General features: G+C 37.1%; 1 protein-coding gene across 2 annotated transcripts in view; it reads right to left on the bottom strand.

The window, feature by feature from the left end:
• MMGT1 (membrane magnesium transporter 1) overlaps window positions 1–26,400 on the bottom strand; it is a 37,714-nt gene extending 11,314 nt beyond the window's left edge. The window contains exons 1-4 of one of the 2 annotated variants that reach the window (XM_090264243.1): window positions 26,078–26,400; window positions 22,408–22,460; window positions 20,410–20,513; window positions 18,268–18,594 (exon numbers count right to left, since the gene is read on the bottom strand). In XM_090264243.1, the coding sequence (XP_090120369.1) occupies window positions 18,435–18,594; window positions 20,410–20,513; window positions 22,408–22,460; window positions 26,078–26,156 (396 nt within the window). In that variant the 5' untranslated portion in view covers window positions 26,157–26,400 and the 3' untranslated portion in view covers window positions 18,268–18,434. Of the gene's footprint in view, window positions 1–18,267; window positions 18,595–20,409; window positions 20,514–22,407; window positions 22,461–26,077 lie in introns of those variants that run through there. The other variant, XM_090264242.1, reaches the window with a different exon arrangement.
• Between the last annotated feature and the right edge of the window lie 834 nt (window positions 26,401–27,234).

The raw sequence follows: 27,234 nt of genomic DNA, 5'->3' as shown, positions 1-27,234 counted from the left end.
GCACAGAGAGTTCCAAAACAACTGGACCCAGGGAGAACCACTCCAAGACACATTATAATCAAAATGTCAAAAATTAAAGATAAAGGGAGAATCTTAAAAGCAGCAAGAGAGAAGAAAAGAATCATGTACAAAGGGGTCCCAATTAGACTATCAGCTGACTTCTCAAGAGAGATCCTGCAGGCAAGAAGGGACTGTAAAGAAATATTCAAAGTAATGAAAATCCAAAACCTACAACCACGAATACTCTATCCAGTGAAACTGTCATTCAGAATAGAAGGGCAGAGAAAGTGTTCCAGGACAAAATAAAACTGAAAGAGTTCATTAGATCCAAACCACTATTATATGAGATGTTAAAGGGACTGGTTTAGAAAAAGGAGGTTCAAAACTATGAACACTAAAATGAAAACTGCATCACAAGAAACAACAAAAGAAGCTAGGGAATTGAAACAAAGGCAAACTAAATAGATAACGAGAGTGGAAAAAGAACTATAGGTATGGGGAGCATATTGGGGGGAGGTCAGCAGGGAGGGGGAAGGCGGAGAGGGAGGGAGATGGTATAGGAATTAAGAAGCATTATAGGAGGGAATGGAATAGACAGAGAGAGGTTGAGAAGAACTATATGCACAACCCATGGAGATGGACTAAAAGTGGGGGACAAGGGGAGGGAGGGAGGCCACCGGGTGGAGGGGAGCAGAGGGAAGGGAAATTGGGACAAATGTAACACTATAATCAATAAAACACATTAAAAAATAAAATAAAATGTCCATACTTCCCAAAGCTATTTATAGATTCAACGCAATCCCTATTAAAATACCAATGATATATTTCACAGACCTAGAACAAATACTTCAAAAATTTATATGGAACCAAAAACGACCCTGAATAGTCTTAGCAACCTTAAGAAAGAAGAACAAAGTAGAAGGAATCACAATACCTGATATCAAACTATATTACAAGGCCACAGTAATCAAAACAGTCTGGTACTGGCATAAGAACAGACATATAGATCAATGTAACAGAATAGAGAACCCAGAAATAAACCCAGGCCTCTATGGCCAATTAATATTTGACAAAGGGGGAAGAAACATAAAATGGAGCGAAAATAGCCTCTTCAACAAATGGTGTTGGGAGAACTGGACAGAGACATGCAAAAAATGAAACTAGACCACCAGCTTACACCACACACCAGAATAAACTTAAGATGGATAAAGAACTTAAATGTAAGCTGTGACACCATAAAAGTCATAGAGGAAAACATAGGCAGTAAAATCTCAGATATCTCATGCAGCAATATTTTTAATGATATATCTCCCAGGGCAAGGGAAATAAAGGAAAGAATAAACAAATGGGATTACATCAAACTAAAAAAATTCTGCTCAGTGGAAGAAAACATTGGCAAGATGAGAAGGGAATCAACCATATGGGAAAATGTATTTGCCAATGATACTTCAAACAAGGGTTTGGTCTCCAAAATATATAAAGAACTTATATGACTCAACACTAAGAAGACAGGCATCCAATTAAAAAAATGGGCAAAGGACTTGAACAGACACTTCTCCAAGGAGGATATACAGAGGGTCTATAGGCATATGAAAGAATGCTCAACATCACTAGCCATAAGAGAGATGCGAATAAAAACCACAATGAGATACCACCTCACATCTGGCAGAATGGCCGTCATCAACAAATCAACAAACAACAAGTGCTGGCGAGGATGTGGAGAAAAGGGAACCCTACTGCACTGTTGGTGGGAGTGCAGACTGGTGCAGTCACCGTGGGAAACAGTATGGAATCTCCTCAAAAAACTAAAACTGGAACCGCCTTTTGATCTAGCGATTCCACCATTGGGATTATACCTGAAGAATCCTGAAACACCAATTCAGAAGAACCTATGCACCCCTATGTTCACAGCAGTACTGTTTACAGTAGTCAAGGGCTAGAAACAACCTAAGTGCCCATCAGTGGATGAGTGGATCAAAAACCTGTGGTACATTTACACAATGGAATACTATGTAGCAGAAAGACAGAAGGAGCTCCTACCTTTTGCAACAACATGGATGGAACTGGAGAGTATTATGCTAACCGAAATAAACCATGTGGCAAAAGAAAAATACTATTATATCATCTCACTTGACAGAGGAACCTAATGAACAAAACAAACAAAGGAGCAAAATGGAACCAGAGGCATGTAAACAAGGAATAGACTGACAGTAACCATAGTGGAGGGGGGAGGGGGAGAAGGGGGGAAAGAAGGGGAAGGGTCTAGTCAAGGAACTAGTATAAATGACCCATGGACATGGACAACAGGGTGGGGATTGACTGTTGGAGAGGGGGTAGGTGGGTGGGGCAGGGGAGAGCAATGGGGGAAAATGGAAAAACTGTAACAGAACAATAAAAAAATGGAAAAAAGAAAAAAAAATAATATTTTTCTGGGGGTATGCAGGTGGGTGGGCAAGGCAGGGGAGAGCAACAGGGGGAAAATTTGCGACAACTGTAATTGAACAACAATAAAATAAAATAAATTTTAAAAATACAATTAAAAATAATAAAAATTTTAAAAGATATACATCATGTCATGGTGCAGTATACTTCAGGAAGGCAAGATTGGTTTAAATTTAAAAAATCAGAAAATGTTAACCATATTAAAAAAGAACAAGAAAAAATGCATGATCATTTTATAGATGGGTCTAAATTCAACACCACTCATGATTAAATGTTATCAGCAACTAAGAATAGAAAGTAATTTTCTTAACTTTATAGAGAATATCTACCCCCAAAATTCCTATAGCGAACATCATACTTAATAGTCATATATCAAACAATTTCTCCCTCAGTTTGTAAACAAGACAAGGATGTCCACTATGTATCAAAAATGAATGAAGTTCTCACCAGGAAAATAAAACAGGTATAAAGTTTGGAAAGAAATAAGGAAAGCTGTCATTATTCACAGATTACATTTTTCTGTACATAAAATATTAAAAAGGATATACAGTGGAACCTCAGTTCTGGAACTTAATTCATTCTGGAAGCCTGTTCAAGAAGCAGTTTGTTCAATAACCAAATAATTTTTCCCATTATAAATAATGTAAATTGAATTAATCCATTTCAGACCCCCAAATGATTCTCTGTTTTAACCTTTCTGATACACAATACATGTCTGGTATACTGTTTAATCTATAAATAAATGTTTTAAACACAAAAAAGGACTTGAAATGTAAATGAAAATCTAGCAAAAAGGAAAGGAAATGTACAGTAAAAAATGAAAATTTATGCACACACTAGAACTTACCTTTAATGTTCAGAGCTATTGATGACTGAATATAGAGAGGAGGGATGGAGGGATGGAGAGATGTTATTGTTTGGAAGGAGAGACCCTTCCATAAGAAAAGTCAAGTAGCTGTTCTTCTGGGGTTCTTTCTCTCTTTTGTCTGTTTTTTGCTCCACTGAACTTGCTTCAGGCTCTCTGGGCCTCTGTCTCACTAAAAGCCTATCCAATGATGTTTGTTTCTGCTTGCGTTTTAACACTTGCCTGAAGTGAGATACTGCATTGTCATTGAACAAGTTTATTGCAAGGTTTGCTACTTCTTTGTCAGGGTGATATTTTTCAATAAAACTTTGTTTTCTCCCCATGTCCCAAGCATTTCCTTCATTAGTGAGCAGGAATATCCTCCCTTCCCTCTTTTTCTACCTTTTCAATTGCAAAGTTTGAGACCTGAGTTTCCAGTGTAACAGCATGAAAGGGTTGTTGGGTCAAAAATTGAAGTTTTGTTAAAAAACAGAGACCTTTTTCCTCATGAACAACTTGGTTCAGAACCGAATTGAGATGAGAAATATTGGAGAACCAATCTTTGCTGTAAAATGATTTGAGTTCATAAATGAATGCAGCCAAGTTACTTGGTATAGGGGTAATAATTTTAAAAAAGTATTTCTGTATAATAACAGAAATAATTAGAAACAGATATTTTAAACACAATTGAAAATAGTATCAAGAACATCAAATACTGAGGAATAAATCCAATGAAAGGTCTGCTAGACCAATACGTGTAAAACTGTGACGCATCACTGAGAGAAATCAAAAACCCCAGGAAATGCAGAGAAATGCTTTTTGCATGCATTGGAAATCTCATTGTTCAATCATTATTGTCACTTATCCCCAGAATTATTATAACAACCATATTTAAATTCCACCATGTTCATTTTGGGGAAAATTTCAAGCTGATAAAAAAATTAAATGGGCCCTGACTGGTGTGGCTCAGTGGATTGAGTGCTGGCCTGCAAGCTGAAAGGTCAATGGTTCAGTTCCCTCAGGGCACATGCCTGGGTTGCAGGCCAGGTTCTCAGCTGCGGGTTTGCAAAAAACAGCCAATAGATGTTTCTCTCCCTCTCTTTCTCCCTCCTTCCCCAGCCTCTAAAAATAAATGAATAAAATCTTTTAAAAAATTAAGTGGATATCAAAAGGCTTAGAAAAACCAAGACACAGTGTAAGAAAAAAAGAAGTTGGAAGACAGACTACCAGATATGAGACTTACAGTAAAGGTAAAAAAATGAAAAGTATGTGGCATTGCAGCAAAGGTAGGTAAATAAACCAATGCAAGAGGACAGAGAATCTAGAAATCAATCTGGAAATATACAAATATTAGCCAAAGCATTGCGGAAAAGATAGTTCTTTTAAAAAGCCCACTTGAGCCCTGGCTGACGTGGCTCAGTGGATTGAGAGCCTGCCTGCGAAATGAAAGGTCACTGGTTTGATTTCCAGTCAGGGCACGCACCTGGGTTGTGGGCCAGGTCCCCAGTTAGGGGCACGTGAGAGGCAAGCAATGGATGTATCTCTCTCAAACATTGATGTTTCTCTCCCTCTCTTTCTCTCTCCCTTCCCCTCTCTCTAAAAATAAATAAGTAAAATCTTTTTTAAAAAGTCCCCTTGATAACTACAGGGTAAAAATAAACCTTAAGTCTTACTTCAATTCACTCTATAAAAGATTTATGCAAGATAAATAGGATATCTAGAAGAAAACTTAGTATATTAGCTTCATGGCTTTAAGGTAGGCAAAAATTTTTAAAAGAAAAAAGCACTAACCATAAAGAATAAATTGATTAATTAGACTTAATTTAATTAGGTTTTTATAAAAAATACTACCTTAAGAGACTGAAAATTAAAACAGTTCTATAGAAGATACTCGAAATTATCTTTTTAAATATATGTAATATATCAAAAAATGAATGTAATTACAAGTCAATTTTAAAAATAGAAATATCTCAATAAGTATAGGTAAAAGGCCCTGGCTGCTGTGGCTCAGTGGATTGAGTGCTGGCCTGAGAACCAAGGGTCACTAGTTTGATTCCCAGTCAGGGCACCTGCCTGGGCTTTGGGCCAGGTCCCCAGCTGGGGGTGTACAAGAGGCAACCACATATTGATGTTCCTCCCTTCTCTTTCTCCCTCCTCCCACCCCTCTCTCTAAAAATAAAATCTTTTTAAAAAATGAGTAAAAGACCTGAAAAACCACTTCATAAAGGGCATATGTGAATGGTAAGAAAACCTTATTAATTAACATAAAATGCTAGTTTAGACATAATGAGAGATCACTGCACATCCACCAGAGTGGTTGAAATTACACCGACTATGGAGCAAGTGTTTGTAAGTATATGGTACAAGTAAGAGCACTCCTACATTGGTGAAACCAGATTCCCACATACATGCCTAAGGACATAGTTAAAGTTTAGAAAGAACTCCCTCAAGGCTGAGATTTGGAAATCAAGGAAAAGTACCCCACTCCTGGGCTGAGACAGAGCATCCAAGGAAATTCCACCCCTACAGAAGTGAGATGAAGTTCCCAAGAAAATTTCCTCCATTATGGCTTAGGAAGAGCTCTGTCTTGGGCAGAGGTCAACCTTCCAAGAAATAATCTCAATCACCTCCGATCTAAGAAAAACCCTGAGAAAGAGCCAAAGAACCCATATTGGCGAGAAAGCAATCAAAGTATAGGTTGTCTCACCAACAGCTGACACAGAGCTCCCAAGGGAAAGGTCCAGCTTCGTCTTAGAGAATCCAAGAACAGCCAGCCCACAGGCAGGAAACAGTAACTGTTTAGGACTGGGATAGCACACCCACCAGGGAGGAGCAGAACAAAAGAATGTTCCTATCAGGCTGAGATAGAGCGCCCAAGGAAAAAACGCCCCCTAGTGCTATCTAGACACCAAGGAACATCTCACTCCCTCACATGGCGCTGAGACAAGAACCCAAGAAAGACTTCCCTCACCAGCAAGGACAGAATTGCTCAAGGAAAAGTTCTTCGCAGAACTGAGATAAAGAGACGAAGACAGTATCCTCCCTAACATGGCTGACATAAGGTGCGCCAGAAAACACACAAGGAAGTGTCTCCAAAGAGCTGAGTCAAATCACCCAGGAATAGTACCGCAACCTAGACTTAGAACATCCAAGGAAGGGACATTTTCCCAGGCAGAGATAGAATACCTTGGTCAAAGAATTCACATACTAAGTGTTCAAATCCTGACCTTGTTAGACAAGCCTGCAAGCAACTCAAAATGGCAGGAAAGTTGTGGTGCCTCTAGAAACAACTACCTTTCTTCGAGTTGCTGGAAATACTACCTCTAAGGTGTTTGAGAGTGATGTACATGAGGAAGCGTCTCACCAAAGTCACTGCTATATTACTGCCTAAGATGAGTACCAGCTGCGCTCTGCAGAAGCCGTGTGAGAGGCAAGTCCTGGTGCTGGAGATCCTGGTGCCTAGCAGGAGCCATCTGTGCCAGCAACCCTCAGAACCAGCAAGCAAAACTTCTGACATGTAATGAATGTCTTTGGTGCCCTCTACACATACAGTAACCTTTCGTATCAACTTCCACAAGAAAAAAAAAAAAATTAAAGGAACCATAACCATTTTAAAAGAGCAGGCTAGAAGAGTGATTTTGGAGCTGAGAGGAAATAAATAAAAAACCAGCACACTGTATTAATGGGAAAGGAAGAGATTATATAATCATCACAATTGATACAAAACACTCATGTGATTAAATACAGCAAATATTCATGAGCAAAAATTAAAAGCATTTGGTAGGAAGGTATCTACTGAAAATTTGCAATACATATTATTCCTAGTAGTGAAAAATTGGAAGCATTCCTCACAAAATCAAAACAACATAAGATTCCCACCCACCTTTGTTGCTTCTATTCAGCACTGCACTACAGGGATTCCTATCTTGTACCTTAAGATACTAAATAGGTTGTTCACACAGAGAAAACTCTCAGACTGTTTAATTATGGACAAGCCCGGGGAATGTGCTTTTCAAAGTGTTGCAAGGCACCTTAAATAGTAATAATTCTCTCAGAATAGTGATTCTTGGTTTTCAAGGCTACTACAAAACAGAAGAGAGAAGGGTGAAAAGAGGCCAGATAAAAAAACCACAAAGCTTCCTGTTATTGTGAATTAGCCATTTTTCTTAAACCCTGTTAGGATTTTTTTTTGGGGGGGGGCAACACTTTGGTTAATTCCAGAGTTCTGGAAATGTCAATTTTGACATTTGCCAGTGTTCCTCATTGCTTTTCTTACATTTAAAATTGTTTTTCAATTACACTTTACATTCATAATTATTTTGTATTAGTTTCAAGTGTACAGCATATTGGCTAGACAAATCATATACTTCCCAAAGTGTTCCCCCTGATATTATCAGTACATAACTGGCACCACACATAGTTATTACAATGTTATTGACTATATTCCCTGTGCTGTACTTTACATCCCTGTGACTATTCTATAACTACCAATCTGTACTTCTCAATCTCTTCACATTCTTCACCCAGTCCTCTAAACTACTCCCTCCTTTCTGGCAACCATCAGTCTGTTCTCAGTATCTATGAGTCTGTTTCTGTTTTGTTTGTTTATATTATTCTTTAAAATCACATATTAGTAAAATCACATTGTATTTGTCTTTCTCTGACGGGCTTATTTCACTTAGCATAATACACTTCAGGTCCATCCATGCTGTTGCAAAAGGTAAGATTTCCTTCTTTTTCATGGCTAATAATTCTATTGTGGATATGTACCATAGCTTTTTTTATCCACTTATTTACTGATGGGCACTTGGGCTATTTCCAGATCTTGGCTATTGTAAATAACACTGCAATAAGCTTAGGGGTGCTTATGTTCTTTCAAATTAGTGTTTCAGGTTTCTATGGATATACACCTGGAAGTGGAATTGCTGAGTCAAAAGGCAGATCCATTTTTAGGCTTTAGATGTATGTACGTATTGCTTTTCATAGTATCTGCACCAGTCTGCATTCCCACCAATATTGCAAAAGGTTCTGCTTTCTCCACATCCTCGCCAGCACTTGTTTGTTGATTTATTGTTGATAGCCATTCTGATTGGTGTGAGATATCTCATTTTGGTTTGAATTTGCATCTCTCTGATGATTAGTGATGTTGAGCATCTTTTCATATCTCTCTTGGCCATCTGTATGTCTTCCTTGGAAAAATGCCTATTCAGATACTCTACACATTTTTTAATTGAATTGCTTTTATTGCTGGTGAGTTGTATAAAACCATATGATTTCACTCATAAGGAATATAAAACAAAAATAAATGAGCTAACAAAACTAAAACACACCCATAGATACAGACAGTGGAATGGTGGTTACCAGAGGGGAGAGAGGTGTGGGGAGGGCACAGTTGGGAAAGGAGGTCAAATATATGGTAGTGGATGAACACTAGACTTTTGGTGGTGAGCACACAATAGAGTATACAGATATAAATTTAAAGTGGTGTACACCTGAAATTTACATAATATAATTAACCAATGTTACCTCAATTTTTAAATGTAATTTAAAAACTGAACCTTGATGTATACAAACTTAAAAAAAATATTTAGATCAGGGGAGTCCCAGGATAGAATGCAGAATGTGACAAAAAAGATCTAACTGTATTAAACATTTATGAAACAAATATACTTAAGAGAGTAAGGGGAAAGGCCCTGACCTAAATAACTTTGGAAATCAATGGAGTCTGTAAAACTAATGGCAAAAAAACCTCCATAATCACTGTGCTGTAGTTGAAAAAGTTTCTTATCATGGGAGTACGGGTTAACAATTCTGAAATCATTTCACAAGTATTCTGGAACTAAATAATTCAAGTAAATGGGTAGCAGATGCTGAAATCCAGGTTTCTAAATGTTGGAGCAGGAGTTTAAAGATAAGCAAAGGAAGGAGCTGAGAATGATTTATGTGGTGATAGATCAAACATCAATATGAATTCGTGTTTATCTTAGTAGAAATACAGATGTTACAAAAATATTTATATAAATGTGTGTGTGTGTGCACAGGTTAGTACACACATATATATTTCCTTGCTCTGTCAGCTGAAAGGGCCTCGAAGCGATGAAACCCCAGCTGCACTGAGCACAAGTAAAGCCCAGATCTTGGTTTCTAAATACCATTCTTCAATTAAAGGAATCAGGTTCCTTGGAGAAAAGTCTGATTCTAGGACTGGGAAAGGAAAAGTACAGTCTGGAACATCTTGTTGTGACAGTAAGGAAGTGGTAAAAAAGAATCCACAATAATGGAGTATGTCAACAGGACACAGGAGCCAAATGAAAGAGCTACCAATGTCCGAAGTTGGAAAAATTTCAATAACAAAATAAATATTGGATAACCCAAAGTGTAAAATATCCATGTGCCCAAACTCATATAAATGACTGAATAAGTTAATAAGTGGGAGAGAAGAAATACATTTGTGCAGTAAAATTAATAATTGATGTACATACTTCATCCTCAAGGAGTTGGAGCATAACTCCCACACTTCCTAGGTTTGGGCTGTACATAGTGACTTCCTTCCAAAGAGTACATATGGAAAGTGGAAAAGAAGAGTAACTATAGTAGAAAAACATGATAAAACAGTCAGGTAATCAAGAATGACATCAACAGTGATAAGTCTGGTTAGAAAATATGTACCTTTGATACAACAATGGCACGTGTAACCCCAGCCTAATAATGGTAATAACATCAGATAAACCCCAATAGAGGAACATTCTACAAAAAAACCTGACCAGTATTCCTCAAAATTGTCAAAGTCATCGGAAATAAGTAAGGTCTAAGAAACAATCACAACCAAGAGAACGAAGCCTAAGAAGACATCATGATTAAATATGATGCTACCCTGGCACACAGAAAGGACATTGGATTAAAACTAAGAAAATTTGAACATTCATTGTAGTTGATAATAATGCATCAATATTGGTTCATTGATTATATTAAATGCATCACACTAACATAAGATGTTAGTAACAGGTAAACTGAATGCGGGGCATGTGGGAACCCTTGATGCTACTTTCCCGATTTTTCTATAAATCTAAAATTTCTAAAAATAGTTTATTTATAAAATACCGTTTTAAAAAAGAGGACTGTTTAAAAGAAACTAGAGGGACACACGAACCAATGTAATTTGTGAACCTTGGTGTGGGCAGCTATAAAAGACACTATGGGGACACATGGGGAAATTTGAATATGAAATAATATTGGACTGTTCATCATTTTCTTAAGTGTGAGAATGGTACTATAGTTAAAAGAGAGAATGTCCTCACTCTTATAGGACAGGAAAAAAGCACATTTAGACTTTCAGTCACGATGGAGGCAGAGATACACATGCTTCGCCTCTTTGTGCAACCATAGAAAGAATTACAACTAGACCTCAAAACAAATAATACCCAGAACCATCAGAAAATTGAGCTGTATGGAAGTCCAACAACCAAGGATTTAAAGAAGCCACATGCATACAGATGGGTAGGAGGGGCAGAGTCGTGGACATGGGCGGAGAGGCACAGAGATGCAGTGTGTGGCAGAGGTGGCGGTGGCAGAAGGGACAGTACCACATTTACATATGGTGGATAAAAATCAGGATGGATTCTTTGGGAGTGAGAGATCCCATCCCCAGGCCTGACCACATAGCCCACAATTCCAGAGCCAGGAACATAAATCTCTGTAACTTCTGCTGCAAAAACCAGTGGGGGTTGGGGCAGTTGAAAAAACTACCAGATATTCAGGAGATTCCAGAGAGTTTATGGGGTCTGTATGGACTTAGAATGCATGCAAACCCAACCACTCTGGGATTCACCACCAGGGCAATAGCTGAAAGGGCGCCAGTCGCATATAGGAAGTGGGTGAAGTAACTGGAAATGGGACAAGTGTCGGGCAAACCTCCAGGAGCCAGGCAGCAGCAGTGTCCCCTCTCTGAGCCCTCCCCCCACCCCCGACAGAGCCACAAAGCAGTGGAGTGGGTTGCCCCACCCTGGTGATTATCTAAGGCTCCACCCCACACAATTTACAGGTGCCTTCTCTACAATAAGCCTTCCTACTAAGACAGGGAGTCAGAGTAACTCCACCTAATACACAGAAACAAACACAGGGAGGTTGGCAAAATGAGGACACAAGGAAACGTGGCCCAAATGAAAGAACAGAACAAAACCTCAGAAAAAGAACTAAATGAAATGGATATACCCAATCTATCAGATGCAGAGTTCAAAACACTGGTGATCACAATGCTCAAAGAGCTCACTGAGTACGACATCAACATAAAGGAAGAAACGAAGGTTACGTGGAATAAAATAAAGAAAAAAGCTATAGGGAACCATCAGTGGACAAGACGAAACTGGGATTCAAATCAATGATTTGGAGCATAAGGAAGAAATCACCATTCAATCAGAACAGCAGGAAAAAAACAGAATTCAAAAATATAAGGATAGTACAAGGACCCTCTGGGACATCTCCAAACATACAAACATCTAAATCATAGGGGCGCCAGAAGGAGAAGAAGAAGAGCAAGAAATTGAAAACTTAGTTGAAAAAATAATGAAAGAACACATCCCTAACTTGGCAAAGGAAATAAGACATGGAAGTCCAGGAAGCACAGAGTCCCAAACACGTTGGACCCAAAGAGGACCACACTAAGACACATCATAATTAAATTGCCAGAGGTTAAAGACAAAGAGAGAATCTTAAAAGCAGCAAGAGAAAATCAGAGTTACCTACAGACGTCCCATAAGACTGTCAGCTGATTTCTCAGAGGAAACTGCAGTCAAGAAGGGACTGGCAACAAGTACTCAACGTGATGAAAAGCACGGACCTACAACCTAGATTACTCTATCCAGCAAAGCTGTCATTTAGGATGGAAGGGCAGATAGTGCTTCCCAGACAAGGTAAAGCTAAAGGAGTTCTTCATCAGCAAGCCATTATTATATGAAATGTTAAAGGTAAGTCTTTAAGAAAAAGAAGATCAAAACTATGAACACTAAAATGGCAACAAATTCACAACTATAAAGAACTGAATCTAAAAAACAAACTAAGCAAACAAACAGTACAGGAATAGAATCGTAGATATGGAGATCACTTGGAGGGTTATCAGCAGTAAGAGGGAAGGGAGAGAATGGGGAAATGGTGCAGGGACTAAGAAGCATAATTGGTTGGTACAAAATAGGCAGGGGGAAGTTAAGAATAATATAGGAAAGGGTGAAGCCAAAGAACTTACATGCACAACCCATGGACAGGAACTAAGGGGGGAATTGCTGGAGTGAAGGCGGGTACCAGGTGGAGGAGAGGGGCAAAGGGTGAAAAATTGGGACAACTGTAATAGCATAATCAATAAAATATATTTAAAAAAAGAAAAAAAGCACATTTAGAGAGAACAAAAGCAAAAGTGGCAAAATGTTAGGAGTGGTAACTCTAAATCAAAGTATATTGGAATCCATCATATTATTCTTTTAAATTTTCTGTAAGTTTCATATTTTTCAAAATAAAATTTTAGGAAAAATGTCTGTAAGATTTTAGAATTGGAAAAATAATACTAAAGTTCATCTGCAAATATAAACATGCAAGAATAACTAAGAAAAAATCCTGAGGGTAATAATAATGAGGTATGGATAAGTAATGGCAAATATGAAAATGTGTAGTAACTTAAAATAATTAAGACAGGTAAAAGACAATGCAATATATAGATCATGCATCATAGAAATGTACAGTTGAAACCTATATAATCTTATTAATAAATGTCACCCCAATAAACTTAATAAAAAACAGATTTAAATACATATGGAAATTCAATGTATGGATGAGGATGCCTTTTCAAATCAGTGTGTAAAGAAGTCAATAGTGTTGCCGTGGCTGGTGTGGCTCAGTACATTGAGTGTAAGCCTGTGAGCTGAGAGGCTGCCGATTCGATTCCCAGTTGGGGCACATGCCTGGGTTGACGGCCAGGTCCCCAGTTTGGGGCGAGCGAGAGGCAACCTATCCATATATCTCTCGCACATTGATGTTTCTCTCCCTCTCTTTCTCCCTACCTTCCCCTCTTTATAAAGTAAATAAATGAATTCTTTAAAAAAAATGTCAATAGTATTGGAATAACCAGATAGCTCTTTGAGGGAGAAAAATGTTGAATCCTTTCCTCACTTCTTCTACCTAAATTAATTCCAAACGAATCAAAGATTTAAAGGTTAAAAATTTTAAAGTACTGGAAAATACATTAAATTTATTCTTAAATGTAAAGGCCTTTATGAGCAAGGCACAAATCATAGAAGCTATAGAGACTGATAAGTTTATCTACACATATAAATAAATAAATAAATCTCAGGAAAATATTATTAAATATACGACCATGAACCAATTTTCATAGCTTACAAGGAGCACATATAAATCAATAAAAATTCATATAATAGAAAACAGAACATGACCACATAGTAAGAAACCAATAAACATAAAATGAAATGTAAGAAACCAATAAACATAAAAATGTGTTCCACATTCTTCATTAAAATTCATTACAGTTTCATTAAGCTGCAAGATTCCATTTATTCACTTTCAGATGATCAAATTTTTAAAAATTTGGTACCCAGTGGCATGGACGTCTTAAGTAACTATTCTTATACATTACACATGGTAGTATAACTGGGCAACGATTTCCAGAGAACAATTCAGCAATAACTACTTAAATTAAAAATACCCTTTGACCCAGCAATTCTATTGCTGGTAATGAACCCTTCGGTATAATCTCATTATACGTACAAGTATGTTCACTGCAATATGGTTTAGCAATAGAAAAATGTTTAAACATTTATAACACATTCATACATTGGAATATCACATAGTCATTAAATGAATGAGGTATTTCTGTATATACTGACACAGAAAGATCTTATCAAACAACAGAAAGCAAGGTAAGAAGAGTATAATACAATCTGATTTTAAAAGTTTATATTTGCTGGCAAATAATTTTTCCCTGAAAGAATATATGAGACACTTTAAGCTGATTTCCTTTGAGGAGAGGTATTAGGAGTAGAAAGGAAGGGGCACGTTTTCCTTTCATGCCTTTCAGTACAATCTGATTTTTTTGTTTTTTTGCTATGTTCATATATTATCTTTATTCTTTTCTCTTTAAAGAATACTTGATTAGTGGGCTGTTTTGAGATATTCCTAGATAGATTTAGATACTGGTAATGCTATTTTTAAAAATACTGCAGACAAGTGCCAAGTTTTGCAAATCAGAACTTCCTTCTGGATTTTCATTGAACTTTATATTTGCCCCCTAATGCTTTAATCATGATTTCCTGTTAAGTATAAAGTGACATTTTGTCACAGCAGCTTGGCTATATAAAAAATTTCTGATGAAATGATTAGACACTGCTTGCTACTCAAGGACCAAAATTCTTATAACCCAAAGGTCATTTGATAATTTATAAATATAAATAAGATTATATTCTGTTTTGACTCCAAAAAACATAAAATTGCAATAAGACTTTATATATATAAATAATAAAAAGTAAAGTATCCATTGAATTTAGTAAAACAGCATTACAGTGGAAAAATAGTCATAAAATTAGCTCTTACATTTTTCTTGGGACAGAGAAGCAGAAGAAAATGTGATTAAAAGTAAAAAATAAAAAAAAAAAAACACTACCAAAAACAGGGGAAAGGTAAGACAATCATTTATTTATTAGACAGGGCAGGTCATTAAAAGAGAGAAAACATTCAAAAGAATGTGCTTTGCTTGGTATTACAGGCATTGATGCTCACTACAAACAACACTACTCAATATATCATGGAAACAGGCCACATACAACCAGGAAGATGCTGCCATGCCACTGAAAAAGAAGCTACAGTACTTAGGACACCATCATTAGGGAGTTACACAGCATCATAGTCTCTAATACACTGATCTACATTTTTGGAAGCTGAGCCATTAGTTTATGGCATTTGGCTGGTTCCCTGATTATTAAGAAGTGAGACTTCACATATTCTAGAGCTTTTAATAGTTCAAACTTCTGAATACCACTGAAATCATAGTCACCTGCAGGCTGAATGAGCTCACATGACTACATTTTTTGGATTTACTCTAGGTAGTCATGGGCTATCCAATAGTATTAAAAGTGAAATTTTGAACTTAACCCATTTAGCAGTGTCATGATGCATCCAAATCAACTCAAGTCCTATGGCACATACCTGGAAAAGATACTGGAGGAAATTAAATTTGGGAAGCTCGCCTGGCCCAAGGTATATAAGCTGCTACCAAAGTGAGACACTTGAAAATTGCTATGTCAATTTGTTGCCAAATTATTTGGCATCATTTTTAGCAGGACTTTCTTGACTAGGCAGACAAAGATTTCAATATCCATTCTAGAGTCTAGACAAAACATAAGTAGTAGTATATCATGAATATTTGGTTATGAGGAAAAACTATTCAGCATAAGATTGACTAAGAAACCCTCTATCTTTACATCTACTGATTTTACCAACTACTTCCTTTCAGAGCAGTTACAGTTCTCAAGATGAGAAGTTCTCACTCCACATAAGACAAAACCCTGCACGAGAAGCCAGTCATGAAAGACCAAATAGTGTATGAATTCATTTATATTAAATGATAAGAAAAGGCAAATCATAGAAGTAGAAAGTAGGTTAGTGGTTGCTCGGGGCTGGGAGGCATTGGGAGGAAATGAGATAAGACTGCTAGAGGGTACAAGGTTTCTCTTTGGGGTGATAACATTCTTAAATTCACTGTGGTCATGGTTGCACAACCTGTGACTACATTACAAATCCACTGATCTTTTAAATGGATTAATTGTAAGGTATGTGAATTATATCTTTAAAAAGTTGTTATAAAAATATTAGGAAAGGAAGGCAGCCTCAAGAGAGAAGAAAACAAGAGGCTGTTGTGAATCTAGTCATATTTGAGGAAACGGTATAAAACCTTATGTAAGAATCTGGTTTCTCACACACTATTTTGATTTTATTATCACTTTAACCCTTGACTTCATATTTTTAATTCATTTCTAAATTATTTTAGGTCATCAGATTTCTAACTTTGTCCTCCTTAGAAAGCAGAGTTGGTGTTCCACAGAAAGACTAGATTGGCAAAAGAAAGTTAAACAAAACATGAATAAAACCCAATGAAAAAATAATCTCCTGCTTTAGGGCTGTGTATTACCAGGCAGAATAGAAAAGCTGAGGTTCATTTCTAATGGAAAAAATAATACCATCAAAGTTAAGGGCATCATATGAACTTTGCCTATAAGCACATTTCCTTTTCAAATCTGCATAATTATTCCCTTTATATCTATAAATTTCAACATAAGCATTGATTTCATATCCGTACAGTTCAATAAAAAGTGTTCTCTACAAAAAAATGTTAAGCTTTCTGAAAATCAAAGAGCTAGCCAAATGTTCTTAAAACTAAAATTACTGTTTCTAAAAAAGTTCTACTCTGTATCCTCATCCTCATCTTCATCTTCAGTAGCATATCATGAAGATGGAAAACTGCAAGCCTGTTAGAAGTCAGAAGCTACAAAACAATTTCTTAAGTGACCTTAATTTAAAAAAAATTAAATATATAAGTTCCAAATATTTAAAACATATTTGGCCCAAATCCTTTGAAGTCTACCTTTAATGAGAAGTTTATTTTTACTAATTCACTAGTATAGTATGCAATAAAATAAAAGGTTTTGAATAAGTTAAACTGGCTAATGACAAATAATCAATTTTCCTCAGTGATTACTATTCTTCTACATAGGCAGGGTAATTATATCACAAAGAGTCTTTTTGATGTATCTTCAACTATTCTTACACTACATAACCAATTAGGGAAATTTTTTACAGTGAAATGAAGAGAACACAAGTGCCTTTATAGCAAGTAGAGTTGGTTAAATATATTTGTTAAGACAAAGAATTTCTGACACAAAAATTGCACACTGCACACAGGACTCCAGAGAAGTGATTAAACAAGACAGCTGATATTAGAAGGTATATAGGAGTCAGGTGGAATGAGAAGTCATAGATAAATTAAAAACTGGTATCTCCTGAAGCAGAGCCACTTTTTAGGGGGCATAAGAAAAACTGATGTCACCTTTCTATATCTCTTTAGAGAAGTCTATTTGTTGTGAAGAAATGAAGACCATTTTACTATCATTCACTCTGCAAAATGCAATAGTCACACTGTTTCTAAAGGATCCTAGAAACTGAAGTGCAAAAGAAATGAAATCTAAGAAAATAAATAATTACAAAACATTTTTTCCAAAGAAATGTGTTCAAAACAGTGACTCTTACATGAAATGTAAATGTTTTAAGTGAAAAAAAAAACTTTTTCTCTATAAAAGATCAAAGACTCATTTCACAGATTTCACAGATAATTTATACTGCATTAATAATTTCATGTTCATTGAAGTGCTATTTACAATAGCCAAGGTCTAGAAGCAGCCTAAGTGCCCAACAGGGATGAGTGCATAAAAAAGCTGTGGTACATTTATATAATGGAATACTATGCAGTAGTAAAAAAAGGAATCTTACCTTTTGCAACAGCATGAATGGACCTGGAGAGTATTATGCTAAGTGATATAAGCCAGTCAAGAAAAACAAGTACCATATGATTTCACTTACATGTGGAATCTAATGAACAGACTAGAAACAGACTAATAGATACAGAGAATGCACTGACAGCTGTCACAGGGGCGGGGGGCATGGGGCTGGGTGAAATAGATGAAGGGAAAGCAAAAAACAAAACTCATAGACACAGACAACAGTGTGGTGATTACCAGAGGGGAAAGGGGATGGGGAGAGGCAGAAGAGGGGGAAAAAGGGGGATAAATGGTGACAAAAGGAGATCTGACTTGGGGTGGTGAATACACAATATACAGATGATATATTATAGACTCGTACACCTGAAACCTATATAATCTTATTAACTGATATCACCCCAATAAATTCAATTAAAAAAAATAAATAAATCTTGAAATTCTCCAAAAAAATAATAATTTGATTACAGTGTACAAACAAGGGCCACAGACCTTTTAAAATTAGGTCTAAGAGATCATTATAAATACTGATAGGGGGAGTGTTTTATACCCCGAACTCCAATATTCCAGCTCTTTGTCCTGTATTGTTATGATTTGTAAAAATCTTAACGACGCAGTGATTCAAGTTTTCGTAACTTCAACGATGTGTTGGAGGACAGTGCATCTTGGTTTGAAGAATTCGTTGTATCTGAAGGTCGGAATAGTACTCTACCACGATGATTAAATATATAAAATGATGGGTGATTCCTTAATGTGTCAAATGTCCTTAAAAGAAAAAAAAAAAAGCATCAATTTTGGATAAACCCTTATAAAAGCCTATTTGAAAATAAGCAGACTTCTCATGAATTATGAATTTGCTATGGTTTATACTTTAAACTATGTTTAAATCCATGAAATCAGATTGTAAATGGTAATCATACTGTATCTTATTTTTTCCTTTAAAATAAGAAACTTGGAAAAGCAACATGTAGCCTTAGGATTTTTTTATTCAGCCAGTCTTTCCAGTGTGCCTATGAATAGCACACGTAATTGCTGAACTTTAATCACCTCTATAGATCTGAAATTAGTCCATGCCCAAATAGTCTTAAAAACCAGTACAGAGATGGTACCTTTGGTTATTCTCATTAGGCCCTCACTATTCAAGCCTTATGATCATTTGACAGATCTGGTTTCTAAGACTCTTTCAAATATAACAACAACAAAAAAATCCTTAAATTCCTTTGGCACTTCTGTACATTGTGTTGTCCAAACTCATATATTTTGCTGCCACCGACTCAATGCCATTCTCTTTTACTTCTTCCTTTCCTGGCCCCTTGCCTGTGATGCTTAGTAGATTCTTTCTAAGAATAGTAGTAGTGGATGGTGATAGTGGAGTATCCTTTCTTCTTTTCCAGTGAAAGATATGTGGTCTAAAAAAAGTTCACAAACACCTAAGTGTATAGCTTTTAGTGCTGGCATGTTTTTAAATATTATTTTCCTGGAAAAAAATTCTTCCTGTGATAAAACTCAGATCTCAAAGTCACCCCATCTAAAAATCCTAGCATAACCCCCAAATAAAACAGGCAGCCTGAGATGTGACTATTTTAAATATAAAGTAAAAAGTAAAAAGCGGAAAGCGGGTTAGTTTCCTCTAACATGTTTATTGTGAATCCTCCTAAGAAAATACTGTAAAGGATTACATTTTCCAGGATCAAGAAAGTGGGTAAAGTCCAGAGATGGAATTGAACAATGCTAAAGAATGATTTTATAAAAAGCAAAGCTCACAAAAATAGCTTAGAAAGCCCTGGCTGGTGTGCTCAGTGGATTGAGCTCTGGCCTGTGAACCAAAAGGTCGCTGGTTCTATTTCCAGTCAGGGCACATGCCTGCGTTGCAGGCCAGTCCCCGGTTGGGGGCGTGCGAGAGGCAACCAACTGATGTTTCTCTTGCACATGGATGTTTCTTTCCCTTTCTCCCTCCATTCCCCTCTCTCTGAAAATAAATAAATAAAATCTTTTAAAAAATACTTAGAAGAAGTACAGGAGAAAAATGAAAGCAGAACAAGACATATACTTTAACTCAGGGATAAAAAAGGGCCTGAGAACAGAGTTTATGTCTCAGACTAAGTTCAAGTGATAGAGGAAATATAAAACCTATTATTCTTCCAAAGACTAAGCTGGGACAAAGGACAAAAAGAGGAAAAAAGGAAAGGAGAAGGGAAGGAAGGAAATAGAGGGAAGCAAAGAGAGGGAAGGAAAGGGAGGGAAGGAAGGAAGGGAGGAAGGGAAATATTTCTGAGGAAATACCTTCCTATATATCTATTTCCATCTACCCGTCCACCCAACCAGTCAATAAATAATTTTAAGCAAAACCATAATATAGCATCTTATTCTATCATCAATAATCAGTTATTCAACTTCCATTTTTCCTATCATATCAAACACTGCCTCAAAATTTTTATTTCATTACTCATACTGATTGTACCATCAAAATGTAAAAAAAAAAAAATGATTTTTATGTGCCAGAACACATAAATTTAAAATTATGTAAATGAAAACAAAACTCTTAAGAAATTAAATGCTTACGAAAAGGGGAAAACTTACTTATTTTTTAGTTCTGAAGTGGCATCCATGTCTTTAAACTCCCCTGCAATATGAACTATACCATAACAGGTAACTGCAAAGGCCAGAAGTGTCTGAAGAACTATCTGTGAGTATAAAGATTAAGATTACTAAATTATATACAAATATTATTATAAAAATTTACAATTTTCTTTCAAATCTCCTTTTAGCCCCTAATGGGTATTTCTCCAGATCCTACCAAGGAGTCAATTCTCAGTGTAAAGGATTTGGACTTAAAACACAATAAAGTCTTCTATAAATTCTATGGATTGGCTACAAAAATACTTGTGGGTTTTCCTCAAAGAGCAAAAACAGGTACTGAGCCACTCAAAACTCAGTTATCAACTACCATCTGCTTCCAAGAGAAACTAAAAATTTTAATGTCTTATTGTAAATATCATAGAGTATAAGAATACTTCTTACCCATCACCTAGCTTAAGAAACAGAACATCACCAGTACCTTTCAAGTCCCATCTGTCCCTCTGCAATTATATTCTTCACCCTCCCTCAAAGTTAACTATTGTCCGAAATTGTATTAATCAGTTGCTTTTCTTTATAATTTTACCAGCTATGTATGTACCTCTAAAACATATATTACTTACTTTTCTATATTTTGAATTTCTGTGAGATTCATCCATGTAGTAGTATATAGTTGTAGTCTATTAGTTTTCATTGTATTTTGTATTCCATTCTATGAAAATACTATAATTTGCCCATTCCACTCTTGATGGTTATGTGGACTGTTTCCTGTGTGTTACTTTGTGTTAGAATGTCAATGTGGATATCCTTGTGTATTTCTTCTGATGCATGGGAGGGGAATCACTGGTGTAGAGTATGTACATTCAACTATTAGATGATACTAAAATCCTTTCCAAAGAGGTTATCCAAGCAAAAACTTGCAAGCTTGACATTAATCAATGTGGAATTGTAGGCATATTTTTTATTGATTTTATCTATTTTCCAATTTGTAAACAGAAGGAAGTTACTTTAAATAGATATAAATGAATGTGTGTGCATCTACCAGAATGCAATGATGATGGGAGAATGAATTAATAGCCACATCTACCATATCCTTCATTATAGACAACCTAAAGTCAAAATTAGCCACAAGCTATTACTCTTCCTAACTTAAAACGTCATGTCATATGTTATTACCAGTTTACATTCCCACCACCAGTGTACCAAGACCTGTTTCATACAATGCAATCATAGGCACCACTAAGAAAAATGGGGTAAATCTGTAAGTAGTCATGAAAATATGTCAAGATAAATTAAGTAATAAAAATCTAATTATAAAACTATATATATATATGTGTATATATATCTATAATAACTTTTAAAAGAAACCCTCTGTGTTTTGATTAGGTACAACTATACAGACATAAATAAAGATAAAATGTTTATGCGTAGGAAGAAAACTGAACTACTGGTATACTCCAAACATCAGAATATAAGTAGAATTGCTGAGCAATGGGGTCAGTTTTACTTTTTATACTTACTGTTTGATTCTGTTACAAAGAACTTACTAATTTGTAATTTAAAATCCAGTAAAGATTAAAATTGTGAGTTAAGTTCACATATAATTTTAGCTAAAAAGAACAGGTCTTGTTTTTCTTTAATTTTACTTCCTATGTGTATGTTCCTAAACAATGTTTTGTTAATTTTGCTTGTTCTTAAACTTAATATAAAAAGGAACTTTATCAAAAACTGAAGTAAAATAATCAACTTTTTAAGTGCATCTCAAACTATGGAAGAGCAACTTCTAGAAAGACTATTTCAACTATTGTTCTTGAAACCAAACAGAAATATTTTGTCTACAAATCTTTGGGTTTCACAATGAATGACAAAAAGTAGAGTAGAGAACAGATGTAATTTTAAGTCTAAAAATTTTAAGAGAATAAAAACCAGTAAAAATATTACCATAAAGTACATGGCTAATTTTTAAAATATATGTTAATAGAATATAAATGACCAACTTACATCTATTGGCAGTGATTCATCTTCCTTTTCTGTTAATCGCATATAAGAACGATCTATAAACCAGAAGCATACCATTAAGTAAACTGTAGCTCATTTTTCTTCCTTAAAATACAAGCAAATCAATATACCAAAGAAGCAGCTGACTTGTATGCTACATATAGTAATGCTAATTCTGGGTTCGTCAAAAACCTCTATCTTCTCAGACTATCAGCCTGATCTTGAACAACTTTATTCTCACTTTGTCACCTTATAAAAGAGAATAAAAGTGAAAGGTGAGCAAGTATGAGGAAGAAATACCTATACATAATTTTTCTTTCATTACTACAGGAAAACTAGAATCCTCTGAAGTGAATCGTTCCTTTCACTAACTGGTCAAAGAGCTCACAGCTATTTAAAAATTAATAAGCTTACAGAAAATCTCTATTCTGAAATAGCACCACCATCACATAGAATTGGTACGGAAATATTTTTCCTGAGAGAATATGCTGGGGCAGTGGTAGAACAGGAAAAATTTCAGGACATTAATTTCTGCCTCCGTGATTAAATTATAATTCTGCTGCTGCCTTAGTCTCAGGGAACAACATAGTATGAAAGAAAAGGATCAGGATTTGGAAGCTGATATGCCTGGATCATAAAACCAGCTCTTCAATTTACTGTAACTGATATTATCTCAATCAACGTAAGACACTCTCATGTAACACTTACCTCAATTTCTCAGTGTTCAAATAAAGATGTTGGAGGGCAAGTGTGTCTTAGACTCAATGGAATACAGTACCTATCTTTTCACGGCCTAATTTTCTGCTACTGTAAGATGGGAATAATGTGAGGATTAAGTAAGATATATAACAGGCTCTCAGCCATAACGAAGTCCATTATGGCAAAGATGAGCATGCCATGGCACCAGAGTACACTATGCTGTCACAATCTGACATGACACAAGTAGCCTCAAAGGTTAATGCTAGCCTCTTTCCACCATGAGCATTATAAAGAGGTCCAACTGCAGGGACAAGTGCCACAAGGCATTTTTATCTCACTGGAAACATAAAAACACAAAACCCTAATTCTAGATGAACCTTGCACAATCCCTATTTAATAATGTATTGTGAAATAAAAAAGCCAAATTGTTGTGAGTCAATGTGTATTGACGCTTAAAAGAGAATTCATTGAGACATTTCTGTAGTTTTTTCTTACAGGGTTTATCATAAGGACAAACGTAAAAGAAAAATCAAACCACTACCAAAAATAGGTTTTGCCTAACTTCCTACCCTCTGTTCAGATCCCAGCTAGTTTTCTTCTTTGCCTAAAGTCTAATCTGACTCTCTAATACTACATTTAACCAGGAATTTCCTCATCTGTAAAACTAAAGGTAGGAAGGACTTCAGTGATCTTGATTTAGTACCTTAAAGTTTCACAGCTGAAGCCTATGGTAGAAAAGGCTGCAATACTCCACAGAATCCTACCTTCCCCTAGGGCAGTGCTTCTCAAAGGAATGTGCACAGTAATCACCAGGGGATCTGACTGAAATGCAATTCAGACTCAATATATCTGGAGCAGGCATTGCTAACAAGCTCCCAAGTGATTACAACCATGCTGTTCTGCTGACCACAGTTGCCAAGTGAGGCTCTAGAACTGCCCCTGTCTCCACGTGTCTACATACTTTTAGAATGGCATTTATATCACTTTATTGTGATTATTTCTTGATCCATGTTTTTCCACTTGCCATTGAACTCCCTCAGGGCAACTTACCCTACCTCTAGTACCTAAGCATAGTGCAATTTCAACCAATTCCCCGAGACCGAATTTCATAAAGTAGTGTAGCACATAGGCTTCGAGTCAAAACTCCTTGTCTTTAAATCCTGGCCCCACCATTTCTCATCTCAGTACTTTTGTGCAAATTTCCTAGCTGTGTGTCTCAATTTCTTCACATTTCAAATACAATAATAACAATAACAGCTACCTCAAGGGCTTTTGGTAGGACAGAATTATACAAGTAAAGTGCTCAGTTCAGTTCCTGGCATTTGGTAAGCACTTAATAATGTTAGCCATTATGATTATCATTAAAGCCTGGAGCACAGAACAGAGGCGACTGGGAAAACATGACAACTAAATGTAATGTGATACCCTGATTGATTCCTAGAACAGAAAGATGACATTAATGAAAGAACTGGTGAGATCCAAATAAAAGATAGACTTCAGTTAATAGTAATATACCAATGTCAGTTTCTTAGTTGTGACAATATACCATAGTGACATAAGATGTTATCAATGATGGAAACTGGGTAAGGGGGTATACAGTCACTTTCTGTAGCGTCTCTGCAACTTTTCTGTAAATCTAAAATTTCTAAATTCAAATTTATTTAAAAAATAAGTTGCATTTCCTTCAGACAATGTCATAATGCATGTATGTAAAAAGTAGTTAAAATAATTGGATCATTTTAGTAATATATAATAAGCAATAAAAAGTTGTAAGTTGGAAAAAAATGGAGCTTTGAAGGAATTCACATTTCATTTTCTGCTTTATTCCTAAAGGAAAGCAATCCAGCAAATAAAGAAATAAAGTTTGAGCCTGAATTCAGTTCCTTCATTGAACAGATTTATTGAGTACCTACTCTGAGGAAAATTGTGCTAGGCCCTGAGATTACAGCAATGAACAAAAAAATATACATTGTCCCTGCCCTCATGGGTTGTATAGGCTAGGACAGAGGTCAGCCAACTTTATGCATAAAGGGCAAGATAATAAATATTTTAGGCTTTGTAGGCCATTCTGTTTCTATCACAGGCTCAACTCTGCCCTTAGAAAGCAACCAGACAATACCTAAATGAATGGGTGTGGCTGTGTGCCAATAAAACTTCATTGATGGACATTGGAACTTTGATTTTATATAACTGGCATGGGTCATAAAATGATACTTTTGCTCCCCTCCCCCAACAAATTAAACGTGTAAAAACATTCTTAGCTCGCTATGAAAACAGGAGGGAGGCTGCATTTGGCTTGGCCTAGGAGAGAAGACGTCAAAACAGATCAGCTGTCTCAAGACTACACTGCATCCTCTGTGGGACACCAACTTTCTTCCAGATGATACAGTTTTATCTGTATGATAAAGTACTTCTACCTTTTTTTCATTTAAACTTTCTATGTCACTCTGTGTGACATGACTTACCCAAGGTCACAGGTTTAACGGCAAAGCAATTTTTTATGAACCTGCCCTCCTGACTCCGAGTCCAGTGCTCTGTTCCCTGTACCAGTCCCTACCTAAGGCAAATGTTCACATTACTTCTCAGTCAGTGCCTGGGCAGCCGAGAAATGCCCAAGATGCTGTCCACCAAGTTGTCATGGGACCTTGAGAAACCGAGGTCCTCAACCTGACACTTTGCGTGATCAGCCCCGCGCTGGAACTGACATCACTTGTCCGGGCTTCCCAGACAGACTCCCTCTTTGCCCACCATGCAGCGTGCCTGTCCCGCTCTGTGCCCTCTTCCAGACACCCCCTTCTAACGCTGCTTCAATCTTCCACTGGGGATCCCCTCACCGCTTCTTGTAGTCACTGCAAACTCTAAGGTCTCGAATGATCGTTCCTGGGACCCTCAGCCTGACCCTCCCTCAGTGGAGCACCCACACACCACCCCCCAATTCCCGCACCAGAGCGGTCCGCGTCCGCCAGGCACTTACGCTGAGCAGCGGAAAAAGCCGCGTGGGCTAAGGCAAAGAGGCCAATGCCTACCAGCCCCTTCCACAGTGACAGCGCCATTATTCCGGATGAGCAGCAGCCCTACGATAGCAGTGAAGTGCAGGGAAGCAGTTCCCTCTTCCAACAGTGGGGGTCCACGCAGCGCAGAAAGATGACGTCACTGGACCACTGGGCGCGAAGGGCCTTACAGGAGTGGGAAAACCAAAGAGCCTTCAGAAAGCGGAAACAGGAATGCCGGGAAGGAAGGGGAAGCACGCGGGGAAAAGTCCGCGAGTGCCTGTGAGACAGCTGGCGCAGCACTGCCTCTCTGCGACGGGTGGAGCTTATGCGGGGAGAGGGGCGTAAAAGAAGAGGCACGAATGGACCAATGGGGAAGTGGAGAGGAAGAGCGCCAGCAAATGATTGGGGCAAGGGGCGAGGCCTGCGAAGAGGCCGGTTAGGGGGGAGGAGGGGCGGAGGAGCGGGGCCTGGAGGTGGTGGTTAAAGGCCTTTGGTGCTGGGTTTCTGTCCCTGTCAGGGGGTTTTTGTTTTGTTTGTTTGGTTTGTTGTTTTTGCTTTTCCCTCAAACTGTGTTCTTTGTTTTGTGTTGGCTTTACTACGTTTCAGTCCTTTGGTAACCGGCACTATGGGAGGAAGCGAGAGTGTGAAAGCAAGGAGGTGGGTGGGGTGCAAAGGAGAGCGGCCACTGTATTTTGAGACCCAATCAAGTGGCACGGCCAGGGGGGATGCTCAACAAAAGTTAGTTCCCTTCTCCTTACCTTGGCAAGGCCTTTAAGAAGGATTCACGCCCAAAGGGGTGTAGCAGGGCGAGTGTTTTGTCAGGAAAAGAACCGGTTTACATTATGGAGAAATGAAAGGGGAGAAATATAAGAATGCTAACAAAGCAGGCACATCTTGTCTCTGTCCCCCTCTGTCTCTCTGACCAGAATGAAATGCACTCTTCTTTCACGATTTTCCTTTGTCTCTATCCACTAAAATGTTGACATTCAATAGTAAGGTTCTCCCCTTGACCTCTTTCACTCTGCTCTTCTCTGGCTAGCTCACCTATTCATGTCCACTGCTTCAGGCATTATCGATGTTACACTGGTTCCAAATTGACATCTCTATCTCAAATGTATCTTCCTAAGCTCCAGACCTG

This window comes from Furipterus horrens, unplaced genomic scaffold (genome assembly GCF_987537825.1).
Source record: "Furipterus horrens unplaced genomic scaffold, mFurHor1.1.pri manual_scaffold_17, whole genome shotgun sequence".
Classification (NCBI taxonomy): Eukaryota; Metazoa; Chordata; class Mammalia; order Chiroptera; family Furipteridae; genus Furipterus; species Furipterus horrens.
Note: the sequence above shows the minus strand (reverse complement) of the source record. Positions and strands in the feature narration are given on the sequence as shown.